The sequence below is a fragment of the Chroicocephalus ridibundus genome, chromosome Z, assembly GCF_963924245.1.
Source record: "Chroicocephalus ridibundus chromosome Z, bChrRid1.1, whole genome shotgun sequence".
In the NCBI taxonomy this organism is placed as follows: domain Eukaryota; kingdom Metazoa; phylum Chordata; class Aves; order Charadriiformes; family Laridae; genus Chroicocephalus; species Chroicocephalus ridibundus.
Window position 1 is genome coordinate 58,672,740 of NC_086316.1, and position 24,104 is coordinate 58,696,843.

Sequence of the window (24,104 nt, forward strand, 5' to 3'; positions counted from 1 at the left end):
CACCCTGAAATGGAAGATGTGGCGCAACCTCCCTGAGATGGCTGCTCACCCGCCTCACCCCAAAGCCACCCCAAAGCCATTTCAGGGGCATGCTAGGCCTTGCCCACATACACGAGCCTCCAGGGATGCCTGCAACGGCCCTGCCCAAGCGAGCTCTGCCCGCACTCCAGCCCATCAGCTTGGGAATCTCAGAGCCAGTGGGAGGATATCCCCAGCCTGGCCTTCAGCACCCAGGGGCAGCGGGTCACCTCAGCGCCTCGAGGGGGGTGAGTAACGTGGCGCCGCCTCGCACCTCCTCCTCCTCACCCGCCAGAGCAGCGGGCAGGGCCCCAACTCCGGCACAGCCGCCGTGAGGCGGGCCAGTCCCCTGGGCAACCGGCTGCGGAGCCTCCCCGGCAGCGGCCACCCCCTCCCTGCGCGGGGCGGGAGGGCGGGCAGCGCCCTGGCTGCGGCGGGGCGGGGCGGGGCGGTGGAGGGGCGATGCTGGCCAGCCGAGGCCGCCGCCGGGCGGGGCTCTCGGCACCAGGGGAGGCGGTGCCGCCGCAGCGGCCGCCGCGCCCATGGTCTGCCGGGGCGGCTCGGCTCGGCTCGGCCCGGCTCGGCTCGGCCCTGCCCCGCATTGCCACCGCCCAGGTACGCCCTGCCTGCCGCAGGTGCTTAAATAGCGGCGCCGGCTGCGCCACGGTAGCCCTTCGCACGGCGGCCAGGTAAGGGGCGGGCGCTGGGAGCCCTTTCGCCGCCGGCCCTTTCCCGCACCTGCTCCGCTCTGCCCACCCCCGAGGGCGGCCGTGCCGTGGTGCGTGGAGGCCGCCCCGCTGCGTGCCGCCATGGCGGGGCCCTTCCCCTGGGCCTTGAAGAAAGCCACCGGGCTGGCGCGAAAATGGCGGGCGGTCCCCGTCCCGGGGTGGGTGGAAGGCTATGGGCGCCGGTGTGAGGAGGGGCAGGGCGCAGTTGGGAGAGGGGGCACCTCCGGTAGGCTGGCCCTCCCCCGGGAGGCGGGCGCGGCTGGAGGGCGGCGGGTCCCTCCGGCTGCCCCCGGGGAGGGGGCTGCGGCTGGCGGGGGGCGCTTGTGCCGCGGCTCGCGGCCGCCACCGCCGGCTCGACCGCTGCCACGGCCTGTATTTTTTATCCTCCTTAAGGGTGGAGGTGGGGGCCGTGCTTCTGCGTGTCCCTTATCCAGGGCATGAATGTCCTGCGGTAAGGAAAGCCTCTTTATCTCCTTCCTGGAGAGCCCACCGCTCCCCGTCCTGCTTCCCCGCCGTGACCTTTTAGGCCATCCCCGTGAAAGGGTGGGATGTCTCTTCGGGTTGTTTTGCTGACATGTAGCGTACCAGCTGCTGCCGGTGGTGTATGGTGAGGAAGGCGCTGGCGGGGAGGCTGTCGCTGGGCTTCTCGTGGGCCGGGTGCTGCTCCCTCACGGAGAAGAGGTGGACAGGCCTTGCCTCGCTCCAGCATGGCGCACAGGAGCGGTGCTTTTGTGGCATGGTCCATCCTGTTGGAGGCCTTAGTGTGATTTAGAAGACTTAGTGACTTAGAAGAGGGCATGCCTGATGGGCTGGTGTATGAGGAAGGGTATGCCATGGGATTGTGTCTTTCACAGATGGAGTAGAGCTTAATTGCTTGTCCGTGAGTTGGCTGTGGTTTAATGCCCCAGGCCAACCTCAAGAAACTGGGACAGGAAGGCTTTGGGCAGCTTTTGTAGTCCTATATCTTCCTGATGATCACAGTTGTATCCTCTCAAAGATCTGTAAGTCTCTGTGCCTTTTGCTGCTTTGAGGTACACCAGCCCCATGGGGCAGACCTTCCCAGACCTTGCCAGAAACTGCTCTGTCTTGTGTTACCTGTTTGAAGAAGGTCAGGTCTGGCTTTATCTGGTCTGGCATGTACCTTGTCCCCAGTCTCCTTGCAGGTACTCCAGAAAACAGGAGCTGCTTTGTCTCACTTCTCTCTGGTGTGCCACCAGTGTGTAAAAAGCATCCCACCCACATGCATGGAACCCTTCAGAGTCCATTGTTGAATCTAGGTGCTGTCCAGATTGCTTTGCAAGCCCCTCTCTGTGTCCAGGTACCCTCTTGGGGTCCTCACATCTACCGTGGCATCAGGAATCTCTTCCCCACCAGAGTGAGCGGGGAACACTTGTGGAACAGCTTTCTCTTGTAGCCCACAGGGATGGTAGTTGGCAGCTTCTGACCTGCGCCAGACAGAACTGTGCTCCTTGAAGAATCCCTAACCCTGCCAGTTTCTGGTGAGAAGGATCCCTGGCGCACATGTATCTGGAGACTGGCAGGATTCTTCCCATTTTCTGGAAATTCCTACTGCAGCTGCTTTCCGGCACTTTTCCAGAGACTGGCTCCTGCCTCACTTGCAACAATCATAAATAACAGCATAGTGTTACCCTTCTTGTACTGTGAGCTGACACAATCATTTTGTCAACCCACATGGACAGAGTTTCTTTCTGTGGCATCCAAGCTGCGCTTAGAGGTCTTTTCACATAGCATCTAAGTCTTGGAAGTCCTCCTCCTGGGATAGCAGAGTTGTGTGCTCCGTGAGATGAGAGCACTAGTTCAGGGACTGCATATACAAGAGGTCAAATTAGATGTATTTGGCATCTCAAAACTTGTTCATGCTTGTAGCCATAATGTTGCTTGAAAGTAGAAAACTGAAAGCAGATCCTGTTAGGCATTTCCCATGTTGCTCTTCATGCAAGCGATTGAAAATACCATGGGGAGGGACGAGCGTGAGCATGAAGGTGGCAAACTCCAGTTTACTTCGGTTTAACCGGCTGTGCTCATGGATGGGTGCTTCTGCTGAATGTCAAGTTAACAGTAACATCCGGGGGAAAACCGATGTAATAAAGAACAGAAAATGGCATGGGTACAGAGACAGATGTGAATGGAGGAGGAAATTAGATACAGGGAGTGCGAGGAAGTGGAGAGCCATTCACGTTTTGATATGGAAGTTAAACGGAATGAAGTTGAGAGGACTTTTCCTTCCAGGTGGCTTGTCCTACCAGGAGTCATGCTTTAATTTGAAACCTTGGGAGGTGGGGGGAAACCACACAATGGCAGTGGCAACTTCCCAGTAGCAGTTCAAAAATTGGAAGGATGGGTGAAAATGCTTATATGGAAAACTCTTGAAAAGGATGGCTTGTGACTTATAATGGGGTTTCCATTGTGGACTACAGCTGACAAGGTATTGTAGTTCTTGAAATAACAACACAGACCAGACCTGATCTTTCTGCATGAAATGATTTGGGTGCTTTTGCAAGTGAAAGAGCAGGAACATGGCCTAGTCTGGGAAACATAAAACAGGGGGACAGCAGTGTTTTAATTCTTCCAATGCTTTTTTTCTTTTAATCCTCAGTTCCTGAATTCATATGATTACATGAGGCTATCAGATTTCATCTGAGTTAAGGGGCAGTAAATTTATGGCCCTGGTGTTTGCAGTGGAAATCTTGGACAATATGAACTCTGAAGGTTCAAACAGAAAGCAGTAAGTCCCATTTTAGTCATTAAAACTTGTATTTTAAAATCCTTGGGGTTGTCAATAATGTGAAAATTGCCCTACGAGTGTTACACAGAAAAAATAGAAGAAATTGTAGTGTTATTTCCTATTCTATATACCTGGCATGGGCCAGACTTACAAAACGGTAAAGCACTATGTCATTTAAGTTAAGCTCATAACCAGACTTCCTTTATAAGCTCTGTTTCTAATTCCCTCTTCCCTCATACTCAACTGCCTCCACATGACTGGATTTTATTCTGGCAGTTTCTGACCTGGCATTTCCATGTCTGCTCTTAGACTTGGGTTCAATATGAAGGGAAAATTCCCCTATGTCAATATGCCTGTGGAGATATCAGATCTAATGGAAGTATTTCAAGCACATAGTCAATATAAGGCTTGCTTCTTTCTTAAAATACTATTTCTTGAAACACAAGAAATAAAGCTTAATCTTGCACTGGGTTTTCTATTAAAATTTGGTGGTAGCATAAATGAAAATTAGTCCTCCCTTGGATTTTGCAGCATAGAGTCTGTGGCTTTCATCTTCAAAGCCACAACAGACTGTTCTGAATGTTTCTTCTTTTGTGGCCTGAAAGAATTAAGAAAATATGCACATGCTTCATTTCTAATGTGTGTTTTAACTTAATCTCATAACAAGAAGATTGGTGGAAGAGAAGCAGGCGCTGTGGTGGAGTAATGAGAACAAATCTCTAGATTTTTCTTTTTAAGGGCTAAATGTTTGAATTTGTTTTTTTCTTTCACATTATTTCCTTTTGTGCTAATTTACTTGTACTTATGTCCATGTTTTCTTCCCTAGAGGGAACTGCAAAGAAAGGATTCAGAGTTCTCTCTAATTATAGTGTATTGCTGTTATAATGGTTAATGTGCCTCAGCAGAAAAATATCTCAAGACAGTTGTGTCTGAAACTGGGATTTGCTGTTTTGGTGGTTTGGTGTTTTTTTTTTTTTATTTCAGAGGCTCTTTACTCAGTTTTGTGCATTTGTTGGTAGGTCAGTAAATCTGAGCTATCTCAGATCAATTCTGAAAATGGGGAAAATTCCTAGACATGAAGGAGCATATGCAGTTATGAGAAACAATTTTATTAACCTAGGAAAGACCAGTGAAATTGAGGAAGTGACCAACCTAATCCATCTTCTCTGCTCAGAAGTGGAGCCTTCGAACTGACTCCAGCTCATGCAGTATTGAAATTGTGCTTGGCTAAAGGTTTTCAGTTTGAAGTCTATCGGAATTTCTTTAGTTTATTTTTCATGAGATACTGTCCTATTTTTAGTGCTCTTTTTAACAACTTTTTTTCAGAGTGAAGCTGTGACTCTTCTACCAAGGGAGCCTCAGTTAGCAGTTTTTCAAACCAGTCTTAGCAGAGGGATAGACTGAATTCAGAACAGCGACGAAATACTTAGCAGACGTAGTTTGCAAATTCACTCACCACGGTAATGGATGCATTAAGGGAGGTCCCTCAGTTTTGCTGTTTGAGGTAGCCAGCTGGGAGACTTTTTTGCTTCCTGCAGTGGCCGCCTTGCTGTGTGGTGCAGCCTGTTTCCTTCCCTGTTGAGTCTCGTGCTTTTTTCCTGTGTGCTGCTCTCTGCCTTCTCCTGTGTTGCTGGGGGCTGGTTTGATGTTCAGCAGTAAAACATCTAATACCTTCTCGTTTGTGTATCTGCTTAGCTGATTCTTTAATTGGGTCCTACTCTTACAAGTCGCTAAGTAAAGCAACTTGATAGATCGCTTTGCATTGCAGACAAATAATTATGTATTTGAGTGACTAGTGGGTTTTTATGGTTGTGTTTTGTTTTCATCCCAGTGGGGCACTGCAGTTACTGGGGAGTGATGCAAAGCTTGTTGTGGCTGACACATGTTCAACAGTTTGCTTCCAGAAATCACATAATACTTTTTTTTTTCTTGTGGAATAACTGTTGTTGAGGCATATGTAAGGAGGAGTCAGTCTAACTTGACTTTCAGCTTCCAGTCATCTGAATTAGTAGTAGGGCAGTGGAAGCTGTTAGGGGGAAGGCTGAAGGTTAACAAACAGCAGTAACTAAGCCAGTTCCCTTCTTGGATCTGTGACAAACTCCTTCAGTCCCTATATATCCTTCCTGATGCATTCAAGTTGTAGATTAAGTTGTCCGTTGTGGAAGACTGCTGGTGAGGGGAAGAAGGCAGTGTTAAAATACTGTAATTTGAGCACACTTGGGTGCCTCCTGCAGTTGGTAGGGGACAGCTTTCTCGTGATCCATCCAAACTTGCTACTTTCCATAGTCGGAAATTCCCGTGGGTCTCAGGTTGGTTTTTGATGGATGGTAGCCACTTGGACTGAGATCTGTTCTGTTGCTATTCACCACGGTATGGAGTACAGGTGTCCATCTGAGCCCTGTAGCCCAAAGTGTCAGAGAAGCACAAACTTCCTTGTGGGTAATGGCAGAAACAGTATTTTTTTTCCTAGAGCTCACTGAATGGCACTCTGTCCTAACTTTCAGTCCAGCTTTTCCTTTCCCAGTTTGTCCACATCCAGCAGATTCGTCATCCATACTACCACATGGACTGTTATTGGCATCAGCACTAGTTTCTGTTTCCTTCTGTTTTACTTCTGAATCTGGACTCCTGTGAGCTCAGTAGCCTTCTGGGAGCCACCTTTGTTATATTTCTTTTTACAGTTTTCTTGGAGCACAGACAAAGGATTTGGGAGTAAGGGAAGTTGAAAGGAAGTGTGGGAGCAGTATGCTTACCAACTCTTAACTATGGAATCAGTGAGACTTGAAGTACATGATTTTTAGTATGGCTTTTTTTTCTTTTTTTTTTATCTTTTCAGAACAGAACCAAAAATCTTCTGTGTACTTGCTCTTGCAGCTGTGTAGGATATGGAGCTGATTTAAAGACTTTATTGCCAGGAGACAGAGAAGCAAGATTTATAGAATTCAAAAAGGTATGTATTAGATTTACTTAGTAAAAAGTCCAACAGGCATCAGTATTCATTTGCATTAAGGTTCTTTCTCTCAAGAGCTGTCACTTCCTGCCGTTCACTACAGAAATTTCCACTAGCTTTCTGTTTTCAAGGGAAAAGCTGTCCTGTTCTTGTTCACAAGATTCTGCCTTTGAAAATAATGTCCCCTTAATCATAAGACTGTGTAGCTAAAGAAACAATTAATTTAGCTGTGCAACAGGAGTAACTGTTGTTTTCAGTCTAACTGTAAAGCAAGTTGTCTTTTCATTGGCATTCAATGTCAGCACATTGGTTAGGCCCTTTAATCCATAATGGAGCTACTACAAAACAGAAAATACACCGAGAGTATACAATATAGGCTGAGTAGCAAATGCAGAAGTAAATATTATAATGTAGCTAGTCCCACTGGTGTTTCTCTTCTTTTGATTCATGTATTTTCATGTTCACAGATCTACTGTAGTTTTCTGCCACTTAATGCTCACAGGAAAAAAACACACAAAAAACCCCCAGCTCATCTGCTTGAGGACATTCTGTTGTAATGTATCCAGTGGCTGTTCCTGCACCAGGAGATGAAGGAAATAATGGACAACATGGGAAACTTATTTTTTTCCTTTTTGTTTTTGGAGCTGTGTTGCTCTGCGCTGGATTCCTGCTTTCAGTCTTTATTCTCCAGTCATGCCCATCTGGAACCTTCAGTGACTGTAATGAGGTCCTTAAGGCTGCTGGGCCCGTGCTGGCTGTAACTGGACTGGTTTGTGTTTTACTGGCACGATCAAGGGCCAGGCTATATATAAGACAAAGACAATTGCAAAATGAGCAGGTGTACAGCCTTGTTTTTTGTCATGGGAGCTGTCAGTTTGCCCAGTTTCTCATATTTGGATTCCTGTTTTTAACTAGTGGAATGCTGATTAGCATCCTGGGCATTTGGGTTCCTGGCTGTAGCCCTGGCTGGCACAGCATACAGCTCAACCACACCGGCAGCTCTGATGTGGACCTCCAGGGCTGTGGATTCCTGTCACTTCAAATCATGGGACCTTTGATTGTGCTCACTGGGTTGTGTTTCTTTGTGATAGCTCATGTTAAAAAGAAACAAAACTTAAATCTCAACCAAGAATCTTGCGAAAGTGAAGAACATCCTCAGAGCCCTGAATCTTTTCAGGTTACAGTAGGTGGGTAAATAATGTGTGAACTTTACATTTGAGAATTAGAAGGGGGTTGTTTTCCACTAATGATTTATCTCTGAATATTACTTATTTGAGCTCTAAGCATGTCACTTCTGGCATGTCAAACAAGCCAAACCAGAAAAATGTTGCTTTGTCTCATATGTTTTCTATATGGTCAATTCAGTTGCCCTTCTCTCAAAGACAAAACCTCTTCTTTGTCACAAAATGAAAGGTCTGACTGTCTAGGCAAAAGAAGCCACATAACCTGACACAAATGAGTCCAATCCTACTTCCTTTCCCAAAGAGTGTAGCTGACACTGCAAATCACAGGTCTAATGACTTCTGTGACTATATTTAAGATTTATTTTAGCCTTGAGCTCTGATCCCTTAGACAGGAGAACCTGATGCATGAGCAGTGTATTGCACGTTTTTTTTTTTAATCATAGCCACATTTTCCATCAGTCAGAGATGTAATTGCAAGATGCTTCTGTTAATTGCACAGCATTTGAGTAAAAGTGGTATGTTAGCAGGGAATGCTCCCCTGCATATAGCACCGCTTTTAATACCCTGTGAATACATTCTGTGCATAGATTATTCTGGTAACTTTCTAGCTCCGGGACAGGATAAATGAGTATTGCTTGACTGTCATCTGACTGACTGGACTTGAAATTCATTATGCAAAATCTTTTCCTTCTGCCTGTCAAACCAATGTGCAGACTTGTAATGTGGCGATTCTCAGAAAACATCCTTGTTTGAAATCAGTTTTCCAGCCACCAGGATAAATCAAAGGGTCGTAGAAAGGAATTCAGATTGTTTTTAAAGGCAAGGGAGAAAAAATAGTGGATTCCTTTTGTACTTCCAGTCAGGAAAAGTAAAACTGAAAGGCTGAAGGCTGAGGTCTGGTTGGCATAGTGACATTCTGGAACAGTGGTGGCTCATCTAGAAAACACTCTCTCCACCTCACTTAACATTTTTTGGTGCTCCCCAACCTGTCGCCACACACAAATTACAAAGGAAAAAAGGTGCTAGGCAGCTGTGAATGTTTATATAAATTATGTAAGCTCAGTGACTGATATAAACTATGTTTAAAAAAAAATAATAAATCTGAAACTTCTCAATTACGAAGTTGAAATAAGCAGATATGCTGCACAGTACACTTAATAGTGAATTATTTATCAATAGAGTCCTGGTACTAATGTTAGTAGTGTGCCTTCAGCTGTGAGTATTTAGTAGGGAAACTGTCAAGCCACACAAAATCAGTCATCAGAACCATTAATGATTTGAATACTTTTGTTGCTGCAGTAGATGTGGAGAAACTTAAACGCACCCTATTTTAGATATGTGAGGAAAGTAAATACTTGCCTACTCTTAAAGTGAGCCAGTAGTAACTATGAACAGCGAAGAGGTTTGTGTCTCTTGGTGAGAAGGAACACTCCCCCTCCCCATCTGTATTTTTTTAAATGAAATCTCCCATTTATGAATATACTGCATCTTTAGTTTGAGATAATTTGGGGTTCAAACATACTTCCAGTGTACCTTAACACCCCAGAATACAACATTTCTGTATGTGGGATCATTGCACTTTATCTTAAAAGGTAGGCAAGTACAAATACTATAATTCTGAAGTCAGGTTCTAGGATAGAGTTAGAATAAACAGTGGTGCTCAATTTTTCAGAAGTAGTAATTGGTGCGGTTTTTTCTAGGTGATGCTGTAATGATATTCCCGCCTCCACCACCTCCTTATTTTGCTGACCCTATGTCACCAACTGTGACACGTTGTCTTATGTCAAGTGGCTTGCCTACAAGTGAAAGTCCTCCACCATACCACTCTATCTTCAGTGATGGGTAAGACTGTTTCCTTCTCTGTCTCTGGAAGTCTGAGATGTTTCTTAAGGTACCCAAGACCACGTTCTTAAATAATCACTGTGAATTAACTCTCTAGTAGGCACTACAAAGTGCAGCACTTTTCTAGTGCATCACTTGATTTACTTCAGGTACGTTACTTGAAATGGCATCAAAATATCCCAGTACAAAAGTGGAATCGCAAACCCCAGAGTGTCCTTCAGGAGGGTTAAATTCTTACCAGTTTATTATCACTGAAAAGAACTTCTGAAGTGAAAACACAGCCTTGATTCAGTAGCCTAAATATACTTAGATTAAGTTTCATCCACAGATTGTCCAAGAGAAGGTGCCCTTGACAGCAGCGCCCCAGTGGCATCATATCCACATTGCCAGATTTTAGGAAGCCTCTGTAGAACAAATGTAGGGGGCACTGACACTTCAAGACACTTACACTCAGGCCCTGTGACCCTGGGAATGCTATTTTAGTGTTTTCTGTTCTGCGAGACCTGCTGTGCTGGTCTGTCTTGTTTTTGCTGTGGCAGTGTATTAAGATAAAAGGATACCTTGATATTGCAGGACAAGGCTCCAGGGAGCTTAAAAGGGAAGTTGCAATGTCAAGTTCATCTCGAGTCATCTCAAGATGTTGTACCTTAACCATACAGCCACTTTTCCGTAAATTGAGTACACCTGATTTGCTAGATGCTGCCACCACCAAGCTCAGGCAGCAAGAGCTGCCAACTGACTGAAGAGTTGTCTACACCACAAGAACTTTCAGGGTTATTTATCCCCAGTGGGTTATCACCAGTGGGCTGCTAACTTGAGGGTGAAAGAGGTCACTGCAAGGGCCCCATGCTAGGAGCCAGAACTAGATCTGGCCGGGAGAGCTACATGCCACGTGCTTAGAGCCCCCAACTTATTTTCATGCCCTTAATGATCCAGAATTGACTTGGCTTTACCTTTTGGAAGGTCTTACATCAACTTGGTGTTGATCTGTGAGTCAGAAGGTGGTATGGGACTCTTTCACTGGATGACTTTGGTTTACAAGACTATACCTGCAGCATCCTAAGCACCATCACTGCAGCAAGAGCCGCAGCCTGCCTGGCTGTGTCCAGTTGTAGTAGTTGTTGGGCCGTTGCTTTAATAGCTGCTATACTCCAGACTTCTCCACTCACATGAAACAGTGCGTTCCATGACCAGCTGTGTGCCTGATGTCAGTACTTCTTCAAAACTCTAGTGCTAATCTTCCTTTTGAAGCGAGCAAGCACGAACCCTCTTCCTGCCCAAAGACGTAAATGCCACAGGAGGAGGATACTTGTGTTAGCAGTGGTGCTTATTCTTGTTAGCATGCTGCGAGCAGCCATGTCTGTGATTTTTTTAGTCATCCTTTGAAGTATACCTGGTGGATTCTTGAGGCTCAGCCCATCTGTGCGAGGCACTCTGTTCTCTAGTCAGTCACCATCAACAACTCATACTGTCTTCTGTTTCCTAATTGCCTCCTCCAAACACTTTCTCCCCATCTTTGTTGGAGACAGCAGATGCCTCCTTCTGTTGCTATTACCAGAAGCCTTTTCTCAAAATTACTTTTTTAAATACAGAATAAACACATCTCTATCAAGAGCCCTACTCACTTTTCCTTGCTACTAATGCAACACTCTCTAGTGGACAGTGGAGCTGGCCCCCAAACAAAAGAATTATCACACGCTACCAAAGGAAAGGAGACAGCTGGTGATTGGTTCACACTGACTGAAATCCAGCTTGAGGTTGGTGACTTATGCTGGGGGATGCAATGCCTAATAAACCCTAGCTATGCGCGTAATTCATTTAGTCTGCTGGTTTTCCACTTAAATTGTTTCAGGGGGAGTACTTTTTGTACAAAGCTGATGAGAATCTGTTGATCGCTCAGTGCCCTAAACACTTGCCAATTCAAGATGACAAGGGTAGATAACGGGGACGAGAAGATGTCAGGGTTGATCAAGCAAAAGTGCTTTCCTGAGAGCAGTGACTCTCATAACCAGGCACAAATTGTGTGAAGCAGCATTTTATTTAAGTATAAAAGTCTTTGCCTGCTCTCAGATTGCAAGTGAAATATATCATCTCTCAGAGCTATACTGCTGCAGTCAAAGGATACCTGGAGCAAGCAGGAGAGAAAATAAGCTCCTGCTGCTGAAAGAAGAAATTAACATAAAGTCTCTGTGTTCTTATTGGGCTGGGTGAAGGCATCCACAGCTGGAAGGTGTTTCATACCAGCTGCTGCTAGTCCTGGAGTTAGGCACCGCAGAGCCTGTCTGTGCTCCAGAATGCACTGTAACTCCCTTCTGGCCTGTACATCCCAGATGTACATACCAAGCAAACGGATGTATGTGGAGAAATTACTTGCTCTGGTAGCCCCGAGACGGCCAATTCAAATATGGTCCAAGGGCACCCTCATAAAACATTTCAGTTTAAATAGATTTAGAAGACCAGGCTGGGTTGGATAACTGGAAGAAATATGGGAGGGTATGTGTTCTGCTGTAGCCTAACAAGCAGCTGAGAGACAGAGTGACTCTTGTACCACCTGTGTGTAAAAGTACAATGCGCAAAACCGAGGGCCACAAGTCCTCTCTACCCTCTTAATTTCATGCCCTGAGTTCAGATGTGGGCTGCTTGCCCACGTGCTTCGTAAGGACTATCAGAGTGTGAAAGAACGCAAGCAGCACATCCTGCACTGAGAAAGGAAAAACAAAGGACGGTGGGGGAATGGCAAAAAAGCTAGTTCCTCAGACTTCTTGTGGAGTGGGAGTGGGCTCTACCTACTGGTACGTATACCAGGTGACCCCTCTGTCCTTTGCCCATTCTCCTACAAAGTCCCCTGCACCTGGATCAGCTGCCTCAACCCACCAATGTCCAGTACTGGTGCTCCAAACTTTGTGATCCCATCAATTCAGTCATTGTTGATTGCCTACCTGGACTTCGGTGTCTTGTGAACATATGTACACAAAGAGGCAGTTTGTAGCCCAGCTTGTTGGGGTAGTTTCTAGTGGAGTGGACAAAATACCTCAACCTTGGGTGCAGAAACGCTGACCTCCTGCTTTGATCTTCTGTGGCTGGGGGTGCTCTAGCTTTTGCCCCTCCATGCTCCCCAGGGTCCTCACAGAGACCCTGTGAGTTGGTACCACCTCTAGGTATTTCACTCGGTCATGCTGTCCTATGGCTCAGCACTTGGTAGCAGCCATAGCATCTCGACTAGTGCATATTGGTTCCCAAGCCCTTTCATGGAGGAGAAGAAGCAGTGGCCTCGTTCCTCCTAATAGTGCCATGGTTGAAGATCCCAAAGCTGGAAGGGAATACCCATTTCATACGTGGGTGGTTGCTAGGCAAATGTGATTTGCCTCTTCAGTCCATTGCTCCATATTCTGTCAGCAAGTGCTGTGGTGGAGGCTGTGCTGGATGAGAGAGCCTGTGGAAAGCTGATCCCAAAAGTGGTTGTTTTTTTCCTCCAGTCTGTTACATAGTGCTTCAGCATTTGTCTTGTGGTATGTTCTCTCTCCTTTAGACACACACTCTCACACACCAGTAACAGCATTGAAGATGGGGTGACTGTGTTCTGTATTCCAGCTCCTCACGCAGTGTTGGTGGGGGTACAGATGTATGCACAAAGGCAAGAGTGTCAGCTCTGGGAGTGAATCATGAGGAACAAGGAGTTCTTCCCTTTTCTGAGGAAGCAATATGCTGAGGGCCAGCTTGATGGCAAGATGAGCAGGGTGCCAGAACCATGTGGGTGCAACTGATTGGGATCCAGTTATGGTGGTCAGAGGATGGCTGCCCTTTGTGACTGTCACTGGGAACTTAGCAGTCTGGTTGTGTCCAGTTGCTTCTGTTTCTCCATCTCTGAGCCGGAATGCTACTCTGGCTGTCACAGGCTGCTGGAAAGCTTAATAAAAGTTTCAAGTTGCCTTTCATGTAAGATCTCAAATGGCTAAGGATTATGATTTTTGCAATGCAATGCTGAGTGTAGTAGCTGTCTTTTGTAAGGACAGTGTGTATGTGATAGACTACAAAAGGGAAGATACATTAGGAGCTAAGGATCAGAAGAAGATTTAATAAGATTGTGAGATAGCCCTGACAGAAGCAGCTAATATCCATAAGCCAGGCTGTGGCTGGTGATGTGAAAGGTTAGAAGGGAGCTTGTTTGCCCTTCCCCTCTGAAGTAATAGAATTTTCGTATGAGTCATAATGTGGCCCGCAGAATGAAATCCTAACGCTTGTGCAAGTTCTTAGCTTCTGGGATTTTTAGGGAGTGTGCGCATACATGTATGTTTATGTAAATCAAGTGGAATTTCACTCACTGTAGAGAAATGAATTATGCTAATATGCAGTTTTGTGTTTTGTAGAGCACAGCTTGCTGATGATGAAAGAACAGTTGCTGTTAGAGACTGTGAAACCATATATACAATTTCTGGAAGCAGCTCACCTTCAGATATTTTACCAATGCTATACCTCTCCTCTGAATCACCTCCAAAATACGAAGAAAAAGCATCAATAACAAATTACGAATATTCTCCATCTTCGTCTTCTTCATCTATTTCCTTAGCCACATCTGACACCAGTTCATAGAGGACTGTCACTTAGACTTAATTTTTAAATTAAATTGTACTCTCAGATTTACCATTTTTGAATTTATTTACATTTTGTAATAAAAGCAATAATGTTGGCTGTGTCTAATTTTTCATCAAAAAGCACGAATGGTGAATTTGGGTTTCAAGAAATATTAGATAATGCTGGGCTTCTGAGCAAGCAGTCTGAAGAGGTTTGGTTCACTGCAAGAATATTAAATGCTCATCTTGTTCTGTTATAGCTTCAGTTTCTATTTTTAGTTGTTCTTTATATAATGGAGGCACTAAGTAGAGAACAACTTCTTTGCTTATTTTAATTAAATCTGTTTGGAGCTTCAAAAAAGAAATAATTAGGAAGTGTTTTTTTTCTATTTTTGTATGACTTTGTGGAAAATAGCTGTTTGCAAAGTTATTGACTTTATATGTACTCTGAGAGCATCACAAATAGGGGTGTTCAAGATTGGGACCAAATATGTTATGGAGAACTTAAATGGTTACTTTTTGGTCTGCCTGGTTACAAACACTCCATAGCTTAATTTAGACCCTCTCTGGTCCTTATGTAAGTATAATCCCTATGAAAATCAGTTTTAGCCAGCGGCTAAGAGCCCTAAGGCACCACTGAGGATAGTTAATAGGCTAACAGTTTAACTGTGGTAATGACCGATTTCAGGGGGATTATACTACTGTTATATATCATTATTCGTGGTTTGTACAAGGAGTGCTTATTTTGCCAGAGTGAGCCCCGCTCAGCAATGGTATCTTCCAGGTGCAGATGTTACTTATCAGCAAATGCAAGAGAGGCTATTTCATGGAAACACATGACACAGATGTTTTTAACTGACACAGCGCTTGACAGACTCTTCAAAAGTAGAGCCCTCTTAGCTCCTGTGTCCCTCTGCAGCCCCTGTAAGTTAGTGCCAGCTGCCTGCCTTCAGGATGGACTGACAACAGGTTCTAGCTCTGTTTTGCAAATGTTTGCACCCATTCCTGAACTGAAGGATCTGCTTGTAGTAGGTAAGGATATTTAGCAGGAGCTGAGTTGCTGGTGACCTTTGATGCTTTACAACTTGCTCTGAACCCTGTTTGAGAAAAACAGACCTGATTCTGTGCCCAGAAGCAGAAGGTGGCAGAGCTACCGTCTGGGTTTGTTTCAGCGTGGTGAACTTGCCAGCATTAAAACATCCCTCAAGAGCGATCTCTCTCTTGTTCAGCTGAGTCTCAACACCGGTGTGCTCTGGGACCTCAGCTACACCTCAGCTTGTCTTTTCCCATGCTGAATTTCAGGGAACCTGGCTGTAACAGAGTGCCAAGCTTTGAATTGAGAACTTGAGTTCCCTCCTGTGCCTAGGGAAAGGTGTTTGCCTTGTGTCATCTTTGTAGAAAGATGCCTCTCACCTGCGGAGTTCTTTTAGAGAGATGTTCAGAACCCCCTGCATCTGGCCATCTAGTCCATCTCTGCGTTGTTCCCTCAGTTGTGCTAGGGCAGCTCTTTGTGCAGCCACGCAAAAACAAACCAGCCAGGGAGGGAAGTATATTTAGCCAGCAATACAGCTGAGGGGCTTACGCATGCAGAGTAATGAGCAAACACAGCACAGAGAGGGATTTAGTATGTGGGAGCTGATTAAACTGGCATGACTCAGCCATGGGATATGTCTGTATGAAGAAGGGGGATCTACGAAAGCCAGCAGGCATTTTGTCCTCTTTTTTCTCAAATGTTTTTTTACCTAGTGAGTTTTTCAGGGATGCTGTTCCTTGAATGCCTTCTGTAATCCAAGATATGGTTTACCATCGTTTTGATTTTTTTTTAAAGCTTTTGTTTCTAACCTGATTTTTAACAGGGGTGCCCACTGCCCTGCACAGAAAGCCTTGCACATGTCAAAGGAGCTTGCCTCTCTCTCTGTCCTTGTCATGCTGTTATATAGCAAATACAGAAGCTGGGGTGTTTTACCTAAAAGATTCCATGGAAACAAAGACCGATGTTGGTTTTGTTCTGTTGTTTGAATTACAAATGAACATTCATTTGCTGAAAAGGTTAAACATCAAAAAACGTTTAAACAAATACACCTTGAAATATGTCACCATCTTTTTAAAAATAAAAGAAACGCAGTCACATCTGATTGCTAACTGTAAAGGTATTAACCTTTTGTGCTGCCTGCAATTTGCTCAATCAGCTGTTCCCAAGATGTACTCAAGAGACTAGACAAATCAAGTAGAGTATGTTGACTCTGAGCTGAGTCCTCTGGAATTGAAACATGATCGTCTTGTTTTTCTCCAAGGTTTTGATCTTCTACTGCAGAGCCTCCATTGTGGACCCCTCTATTTCTAAAAAAGCAGTCTTCACAGAAAGTATGCTTTAGAAAGCTGCTGACCTGACTCTTCGGAGTCAGCACCTGAATTTCCTGGGAAGGGTAGGTGGTACTTACCTCTGAAAACAAGGATTGAAAGCAGAATTTCTCTCTGTATAATTTTAAAAAGATGCTTTTAAAATTATACTGTACACAGCTGTACAGCTGTGTTAGCGTCTTATGCTTTTGACTTGGAGAATCATTCCTCGAAGACTTGATGGATGTGCTGGGTGCACCTCCATCACCTGCTCAGCACAGGGAGCACCAGCACAGCCAGGGCAACAGTATTAGCTTACTGTGTTGCTGCAGTCTGCTTCAGCAAGGTGAGAAAATGTAAGAGGCTAGCAGTTCTGCCTCCACCACTGAAGGCTACCCCTGGGTGAATACCATTAGTGGGAGGAATTTTTCATGTGGGGAGTAGGGGTGTAATGTCTGTATTAGAAAGGAAGCAACACCTCGTAAAACTATAAAAGTAGCTTAAAATAATACAGAATAGCATTTTTATTGAGGAAGTGAGATACTTTACTGTCACACTAATGGTGCTATAACCCCCTTTCTGCCCTAAGGCTAGCTTAAGTGCTTGACATGTAAATGCTAGGGAGCAAATCAAGTTGGTTACTGATTCACACTTACTTAAACAGGCGGAGTGGGAGGTAAGGATTGCTTATCCTCTGTAAGAGAAGTTAAGGCCTCTCTTCCTTGCTGCCTGCACTGACATTGCTCTGCTTCTAACTGCAACACTGCAATCCTTTGGATATGAGAAGGATTCATGAATAAATGGATGCCGCTTCTCTAGGAGAAGTCTCCCTGCATCAACAGCAACTAAAAAAAAAGGTGGAAAGCTAACTCATCTGAAAAGCCGAGGTTGCACAGATGTCTGCATGGATGCTGTGTTTTTAGGATAGCAGCACTTGCTGGATCACCCCATCCTTGCTCTCTGTGGCTGGTAGTGGTGTATCCATCTGTCCCTTTTCCATTCTGCCTCTCCAGAGTCATGGCTATGGGACATTTCTGTGTCCAGGCAAACATTTTTCCCCAATACCTCCACGATTCTGCAGCGAACATGTCAGCCTTCATCTAGATCTGTACTCCTCCCTCTCACACGCGCATGTATGTGGATAGTTAGGTATGGAAATACCCGCAGTTTGGCATGCCTGCTGACAAGACAGCATTCCCTGGGAGCCTATCAAACCTCCCTTGCAGGCGTGGGCAGCTGGCTGAACCTGCTCCTTGCAGCTTATTTACGCTTTGAGGCTGGCAGCACAATAGTGCACAGCCCCAGGGTGCAAGGCCCATGCACGGTGGTTCTTTTGCTACTGCTCATACACACGTAATACATGTTTTCCACTGAAGATGCCACATACAGTTGCCTTTCTCTAGGAAAAATCCTCTCTCAGTCAAATCATTGGCTCCTTAATCTCCCTACAATTGAATGTTTTGTTGTGGAGTGATACTTTGTACCTACTCTTTTTAATGCCAATCAGTGTGTGATACCACGGTATCATATTCTTTTACACAGCATCTGGAGGATGCCTGTTGGGGACGTTTAGATTAGATATTAGGAAAAATTTTTACACTGAAAGGGTTATCAAGCATTGGAACAGGCTGCCCAGGGAAGTGGTGGGATTGTCGTCCCTGGAGGTATTCAAAAGACGGGTAGATAATATAGACAATAGTGCTTAGCAATATGGTTTAGTGATGGTTTTTGTCAGTGTTGGGTCGATGGTTGGACTTGATGATCTGAAAGGTCCCTTACAACCTAGGCAACTCTATGATTCTATGATCTTTTGCATGTTCTGTGACTAAGTCCCTGACTATATTACAGGCAAGGAAGGAAATAAAACCCCACTACAATGGGCTGGTAGTGTGAACAACTATGTAAAAAATGATAGGAGAAGGAGAGGAGAGAAGCATTAAGTGAAGGCCTGTGAGTGTTTACTAGGATGACTCTTGAAACAGGTTAGGGAACTGAGGAGGCGCAGAGCATTACAGAAAACCTGCTTCCAGGAGCAAGCGCTGCAGGGAAGTCTGCGTTGGTGACAGAAAATCATGCAGCGGAACAGAGAGCGAAGCAGTGCTTGTGTTCAGGGGTAAGGTCCCTGCAGGGGTTGGGGACAAAACAGTAGCGAGATCTGCAAACAGCACACATTCTGAAAACCTCACTCTGACCGATACTTTAGGTTTCACAAAACTGCTTAGGAGTAATTCCAGGTGAAAGGAGATGCATTTAGTAAATCATCATCTTTAAGTGAGTCCCCAGAACATACACTTACTTGGTGAAGGAGAGTACTGGTCTTAAAAAATCAATGCGATCTGCTCTCTTAAGACCTTGACAGCTGCCTGATCGCAGCATTGCCACTGTCTGGGGAAATAATGGGAGAAAAGCGGTGAGGCTTAGGGGAAATTACACCTTACAAAGAGGGGGCACTTTACAGGGAAAGGTGTAATTTTAATTTAGATCCTACTGCACCAAACAGAGTGTTTTCCATCCCATTTTCAAAGTTCAAGTGACAAGCAGCCTTGGAAGAAACCACCTGTATTCTCCAGCTCTCCTGTGGGCTTGCTCAACAACCGTGAAGTCATGTCCTAGGCCAGAGACAAAGAGCATCAGCCATGGGATGATGCAACACCTGACCTGGAAAACTCCGACTCCAGCCAGCATCTAAGGACCATGCACAGGACCGAGGAAGTGCTCCACCACAATCTCCTGTTGCAAATAGCGGTTGCAGAGTTCTTGAATGAATGAGAGGAGGAAAGTGACACTACATCTGTATATACCATTAGTTAGACAGCCATTATGATATTACACTGCTTTTAAAAGGATGTTGGAAAGCCTGGAAGATTCAGCCAACAGCGACAAGAATGATTCATGGTATGGAAAAATCTGACTTGCAGAGAGCAGTAACAGAAGTTCATTCCATTAAGTTTACCAACTATAAGGTTAAAGGTGACTTAGGTTTTGGCTGTAATTACCAACACAAGGACAGCTTATCTAGTATTTCAGCACTTTTTAATTTAGCTGTCATCATACAAAACCACTGCATTGCAAGCCCTAACGCTTTGCTCAAGTGGTGCCGAGAGCTCTGGCTGGACTTGGCACTGAGGGGAGGGCTGATCCTGACTGTATTTGGCAGGAAATTTGTTGGCACCCTCAGTAATAGAAGAGACATAATACCAACTTTGTAAACTTCCCAGACGTTTTTTAAAGGAGTCCGGCACTAATATTCCTCAAGGTCTGTCTGCTAACAAATGAGAAAGACACATGTGCAATTGCATTCAGCATCAGTTCTGAAGACACCAAACTTGGTGAGCAGCCCCTTTCAGAAGTGAGCTGCTGTCACGCTGCGCGATATGAATGTATAGTAGACTGAAGGCACTTTACTGATTTTGAAGAAGCAGTCTGAAAGGCAAGATTTCTAGTTCTAGTGCTATTTTAATCTTATAAATCTCAGGATAAGCTGGCTTCCCCAGAGCTGCTGGTGGCAGGAATTAGCATTGTGTGTTCTACCACTTGAGGAGTAATCTCTGTCCGGTGTGTACTCCCCTGCCATGCTCGTCAAAACAGATCCAGTAGCTGTAGATTTTTCCTCCTTAAGGAATTCTACAAAGACGTTCTACCAGAACCCTCCGACGGCAATTACTTTAGTCTGAAACTGTTAGGAAACAGAAAATCTCAATATTCAATTAATCTGTTAAATATATGGGGCATAGGTTCAACAGAACAATTCATTGTGATGTAAAAAAAAATATTCTAGGTACTTTTGAGTACAGGATAAGATCACTCCCTTTGCCAGGTTTAACGTAACAGGAGATGCTTTCTCATTCCTGCAGTGGTGTGCTTTTCAGCATATGTGGGCTTTATTCAGTATAAACTTTGAGGAAGGGGTGGAGTTCCCACAACAAAAAATGTCCACAATTAAGGGGAAATTACAGAGCAATTATGCTACCTTCAAACAGCTGGAAAGCTTTGGCTGGCTTGAAAAAACTTTTCTCCCACAACCAGCAGCTCTCCCAGGCTGTTCAGCACTCACCACCCTGTTGCCGCTTACCCTCCCACCCACCCCCTTGGCAAAATATCAGAAAGCCTACTTTGATATTTTTTAACCCACGGAAGCTCTGGACTGCAGAACCGAGCTGCAACAGAGATCCAGGTGTGGCTATAAATGTCACGCTTTGGAGTTCTGCAAAGAGGTCCTGGCAATGGCCACGCATTTTCCTGCAGATCTGGGTTGCTGGAGTGGTGGCCCAGGCGGAGCGAGGGTCGCCGCACTGCTGTTGACTAAACGTATGCTGTCCATATGTCGGATGCATCAGCTGGCAGGGAGCCTAGCAAAAGCCGCGGTGGCTGCAGCTTCCTTTCTCTCCCATCTGGCATGGGCACCGCGAGGAAGTAGCAGTGGGTGCCAAATTAAAGACGACGACAAACAAAGAGATAAGGAGCCATGCAAGGGTGAAGCCATTTCGGAAGCGATGGTGGTAATTCAAGAAGTCTTTAGTGATCGCTTCAGGCTTCACTTCCCAGACCTTTATTCTTCTAAGCAAAGTTTATTCTTTCACATGATGCACCCTGTTAACCATACACACACAAAGTTCTTGTATAACTAACCTGAACCTTCGACTTTAAATGCTCTGCCAACTCCCTGACAAGCCCCCTTTCTCTTGAGGCAGAAGACACGTTATACTCAGTAATGGAGCAGAACAACAGCAACGTAGAAGATTTCTCTTTGAATGTCTTTTCTGTCACTCCTTACCAGCCAAACAGATCCGATGTCCTGGTGTCAGATGGGGATAAAGCCGGCGCCACTTTGCTCTTTTCAGGTGTGTTCTTGGGACTGGTGGGGATCACGTTCACCGTGATGGGATGGATAAAATACGACGGCATTACTCACCTGGAGTGGACTCAGTTATTAGGGCCTATTCTACTGTCTGTGGGGGTGACTTTTATTCTGATTGCTGTCTGTAAATTTAACATGCTTACATGCAAGCCCTGTAAAGAAAGAGAGGAAAATACGTCAGACCTCGACCAGACGGCAAGTGGACAGTCCTTTGTCTTCACCGGCATTAACCAGCCTATAACTTTCCACGGCGCCACAGTGGTACAGTACATCCCTCCGCCCTACCCAGCCCAGGAAGGCATGGCCGTGAGTCCCGGCTACCTTCACCCGGTGCTCAGCTGCTGCGGTGCCGTTTCCTCCAGCGCCTCGCCAATTCCCACCCCAGCCTCTGCTCACTTCTGCCCTGCCTACACCCTGGATAACCCGGCTTTTGCCGGAGACGAGAACTACGCTACTTATGCTGCAGAGAATACCAGGAATCAGAGGTACACCTTCTGAAATGCCTTAGTGTGTCTGGACACAGGCTTCTGAGTATTTTAAGTGCTATGTATGGTTTCAAAGGAAACAAAAGCTAGTCCAGGGTGTTATCCTTCTTCAGACATTTTTTTTTCTTTGTTAGGACTGTTTCTTGAGTAAAGACTATGGAGACGTACTTTTTCTGGAAAGTATTTTTATCCAAATTAAATTCACTTACAAGTCCCTTTCAATTTTCAGTCTACTAAATCCCTTGTTGTTTTTGAAGATATTAGTATATATGCTCCTGCCCATGGGGTTTTTTATGCTTATCTTACTAACTTTAGACTGTTACCAGAACGTTATTACATGTACAGCCAGAGGCTTCCACTCAAACACAATCACAGCACATGAGTCAGCGCACAAGCAGCATTTTTACAACAATGCAAGAATCAGTTTGGTACCAGATGCTCTCCCTCGCCATTACGCCGGGTCACAACACGCTTCTCTCCCACTGTAGCAACCTTCCAGCCCTCACTCTTTTCCTAGTTTTGGGGCATAAACAAGATCGCTGATATTACAGAGCAGTATGAAACCGCTTTATTCAGACACTAAATAATTTTATATAGTTCTTTCCTCTAAGGGAAAATATTCTAATCATAGGAATTGATCAGAATTATATCCTTCCTAGAACCCAAGTCACTTTGAGTTCATTTACCAATGTCTGTTTGAAAAACTGCTGTCCAACCCATTGTCCTCAGCAATATACGTGACAGGCATAGGCAGCATGAAAGCAAAGGTCACCTCCTGACACTTTTATACTTCATGAAAGGAACACAACAAATGGTTGAATCACAGTAAAACTTCATCTTATAGCATTTTCTCAAGAAGTCAGGAGGTGCTTTGCCCAGATAAGGCTGACAGGACACAGCACTGAGGTTACTTGCATGATTTGTGTTTGCTAAATTCTTTTTGCACCTGCTCCTCTTCCTGTTTTCAGGTCAGAGGACAGTTCTGATGTGCCAGAAGAACTGCAAGAAGACCACCCCTGTCATGACTTGTCACCTCCACGTTATGAGGAAATATACCCGCTGTCTTCATAAAATAACCATGCACGACAGACAACAATTCTGAGAGATGTCAGCTTTTCAATCCCCCAGAATCCTTTCTTTAAACACTTGCATGACCGGCAAGTGTGAGCAAGATCTTGGTACTGATACACAGTTCAGTATCACTGAAGATATTTAGCCAATCCCTTCTTTTTCTCCCTCAAAATTCATTAGCCCTTTGCTATGCAATTTAATACCAGAGCTATTAATTATTTAATAGCAAAATGATTAATAGAAAAACTGTTAAACTCAAGGATCTAAATCCATATTAGAGTTCCCCAACAAGAAGCCTGATTTTCAGACTTGCTGAAACCAGTGTGAACTGCGAATGCACAAGACGTTTGTGGAAGCTCGTGATTGCTCCTGGACATTCAGCATCATTAGAAAACACTTGATTTATTCTTGGTATATTTTCCCTCTTGATTGCTTGGGAAACTTCAAAAGTGTGCAAGTGTCTGATCCATGAAAGTGCCTCTAATATCTTGAATCTGTCTAATTCCTTAAACTAGCGCACTCGTTAATAAGTCCGGTCTACAGATTAGACTTCCTATACTTGGTTCACCCATCCAACCCAGTCCTGTAGGCATTTTTGGAGCACCCTGCTTGAACCAGAGCATCCCAGAACAGAGGAAATACAAATAGTGGCCTCTGCCCGTTTTTACACAGATCTGTAAGAGATCCTGCACACATCAAATTCGGTTCCTTTCCCCACCTGGTGGGATGTAAAGCACTGTCTCAACAACTACTAGATTGTTGTTCTAGGTTGAAGAAAATGGCACCTTTCTGAAGCCTTGACAGAGGTGTGTGGTTCTACCAGTTTTAAAGGATTCAACGATCACAGCTTCTCCTTGCTGCACCCTCACTCTATGGGAGAGCTGTGTGGAATTCCTCCTGAGGTTCCTTCTTGTTCGAATGTGGGTCCTAGGGACACAATCCAGGCTGTAGATTCCCCCAGAGCATCCTGGCAACTATGGGCTGCAGTGAACTTTCTTGTTCAAGTTCAACTTTCAAGATCAACATGGTTCCAGGCATTGTATCCACAAATGGATTTACAGCTGTATGTAACAAAGAATGAGGTGCATAAGCTCCGAAATCTTGCAATCCAGAATGGAGGTCCCAAAAAGGTTTGTTCATGAGCTGTCTAAACCCCAGAGCAATGAGAATGCCCTGTGTCCTTTCATTTTTATTTTGTGTTTCCCCATACGCTTCAAGTTCTGCTTTTGAGCATGCCTAGAAGTGCCCTCACACAGCTGGACAAGTCAGGATCTCCCCATGCAGGATCCCATCAGTTTTGCCTATCTTCCT

At 45.0% G+C, this 24,104-nt stretch overlaps 2 protein-coding genes across 6 annotated transcripts; both read left to right on the top strand.

Moving 5' to 3' along the window:
* Positions 1–460: 460 nt before the first annotated feature.
* On the top strand, positions 461–14,209 carry TMEM171 (transmembrane protein 171). Of its 4 annotated transcripts, XM_063319399.1 has the most exons (6): positions 461–707; positions 3,364–3,492; positions 6,329–6,442; positions 6,910–7,629; positions 9,327–9,468; positions 13,836–14,209. In XM_063319399.1, the coding sequence occupies exons 4-6, from the start codon at positions 6,999–7,001 to the stop codon at positions 14,056–14,058; spliced, it is 996 nt and encodes a 331-aa protein (XP_063175469.1). In that variant the 5' UTR covers positions 461–707; positions 3,364–3,492; positions 6,329–6,442; positions 6,910–6,998; the 3' UTR covers positions 14,059–14,209. The 4 variants fall into 4 exon arrangements, with proteins under 4 accessions (XP_063175469.1, XP_063175470.1, XP_063175472.1 ...); XM_063319400.1 differs by lacking the exon at positions 3,364–3,492; XM_063319402.1 differs by lacking the exon at positions 3,364–3,492 and having other exon boundaries at positions 461–633.
* Positions 14,210–14,560: 351 nt separating this feature from the next.
* On the top strand, positions 14,561–23,703 carry TMEM174 (transmembrane protein 174). Of its 2 annotated transcripts, XM_063319404.1 has the most exons (3): positions 14,561–15,071; positions 21,071–21,722; positions 22,691–23,703. In XM_063319404.1, exons 1-3 carry the CDS (start codon positions 14,714–14,716, stop codon positions 22,791–22,793), a joined length of 1,113 nt encoding a protein of 370 aa, XP_063175474.1. In that variant the 5' UTR covers positions 14,561–14,713; the 3' UTR covers positions 22,794–23,703. The 2 variants fall into 2 exon arrangements, with proteins under 2 accessions (XP_063175474.1, XP_063175473.1); XM_063319403.1 differs by lacking the exon at positions 14,561–15,071 and having other exon boundaries at positions 19,098–21,722.
* Positions 23,704–24,104: the final 401 nt, after the last annotated feature.

Bases quoted from the DNA above. Each gene is read 5' to 3' on its own strand.
- TMEM171 (XM_063319399.1), top strand. From the start codon at position 6,999: ATGTATCCAGTGGCTGTTCCTGCACCAGGAGATGAAGGAAATAATGGA. The intron at 7,630-9,326 runs GTGGGTAAATAA...GGTTTTTTCTAG, and splicing joins ATCTTTTCAGGTTACAGTAG to GTGATGCTGTAATGATATTC. The intron at 9,469-13,835 runs GTAAGACTGTTT...TGTGTTTTGTAG, and splicing joins CACTCTATCTTCAGTGATGG to AGCACAGCTTGCTGATGATG.
- TMEM174 (XM_063319404.1), top strand. From the start codon at position 14,714: ATGACCGATTTCAGGGGGATTATACTACTGTTATATATCATTATTCGT. The intron at 15,072-21,070 runs GTAAGGATATTT...CTCTTGAGGCAG, and splicing joins GAAGGATCTGCTTGTAGTAG to AAGACACGTTATACTCAGTA. The intron at 21,723-22,690 runs GTACACCTTCTG...TCCTGTTTTCAG, and splicing joins GAGAATACCAGGAATCAGAG to GTCAGAGGACAGTTCTGATG.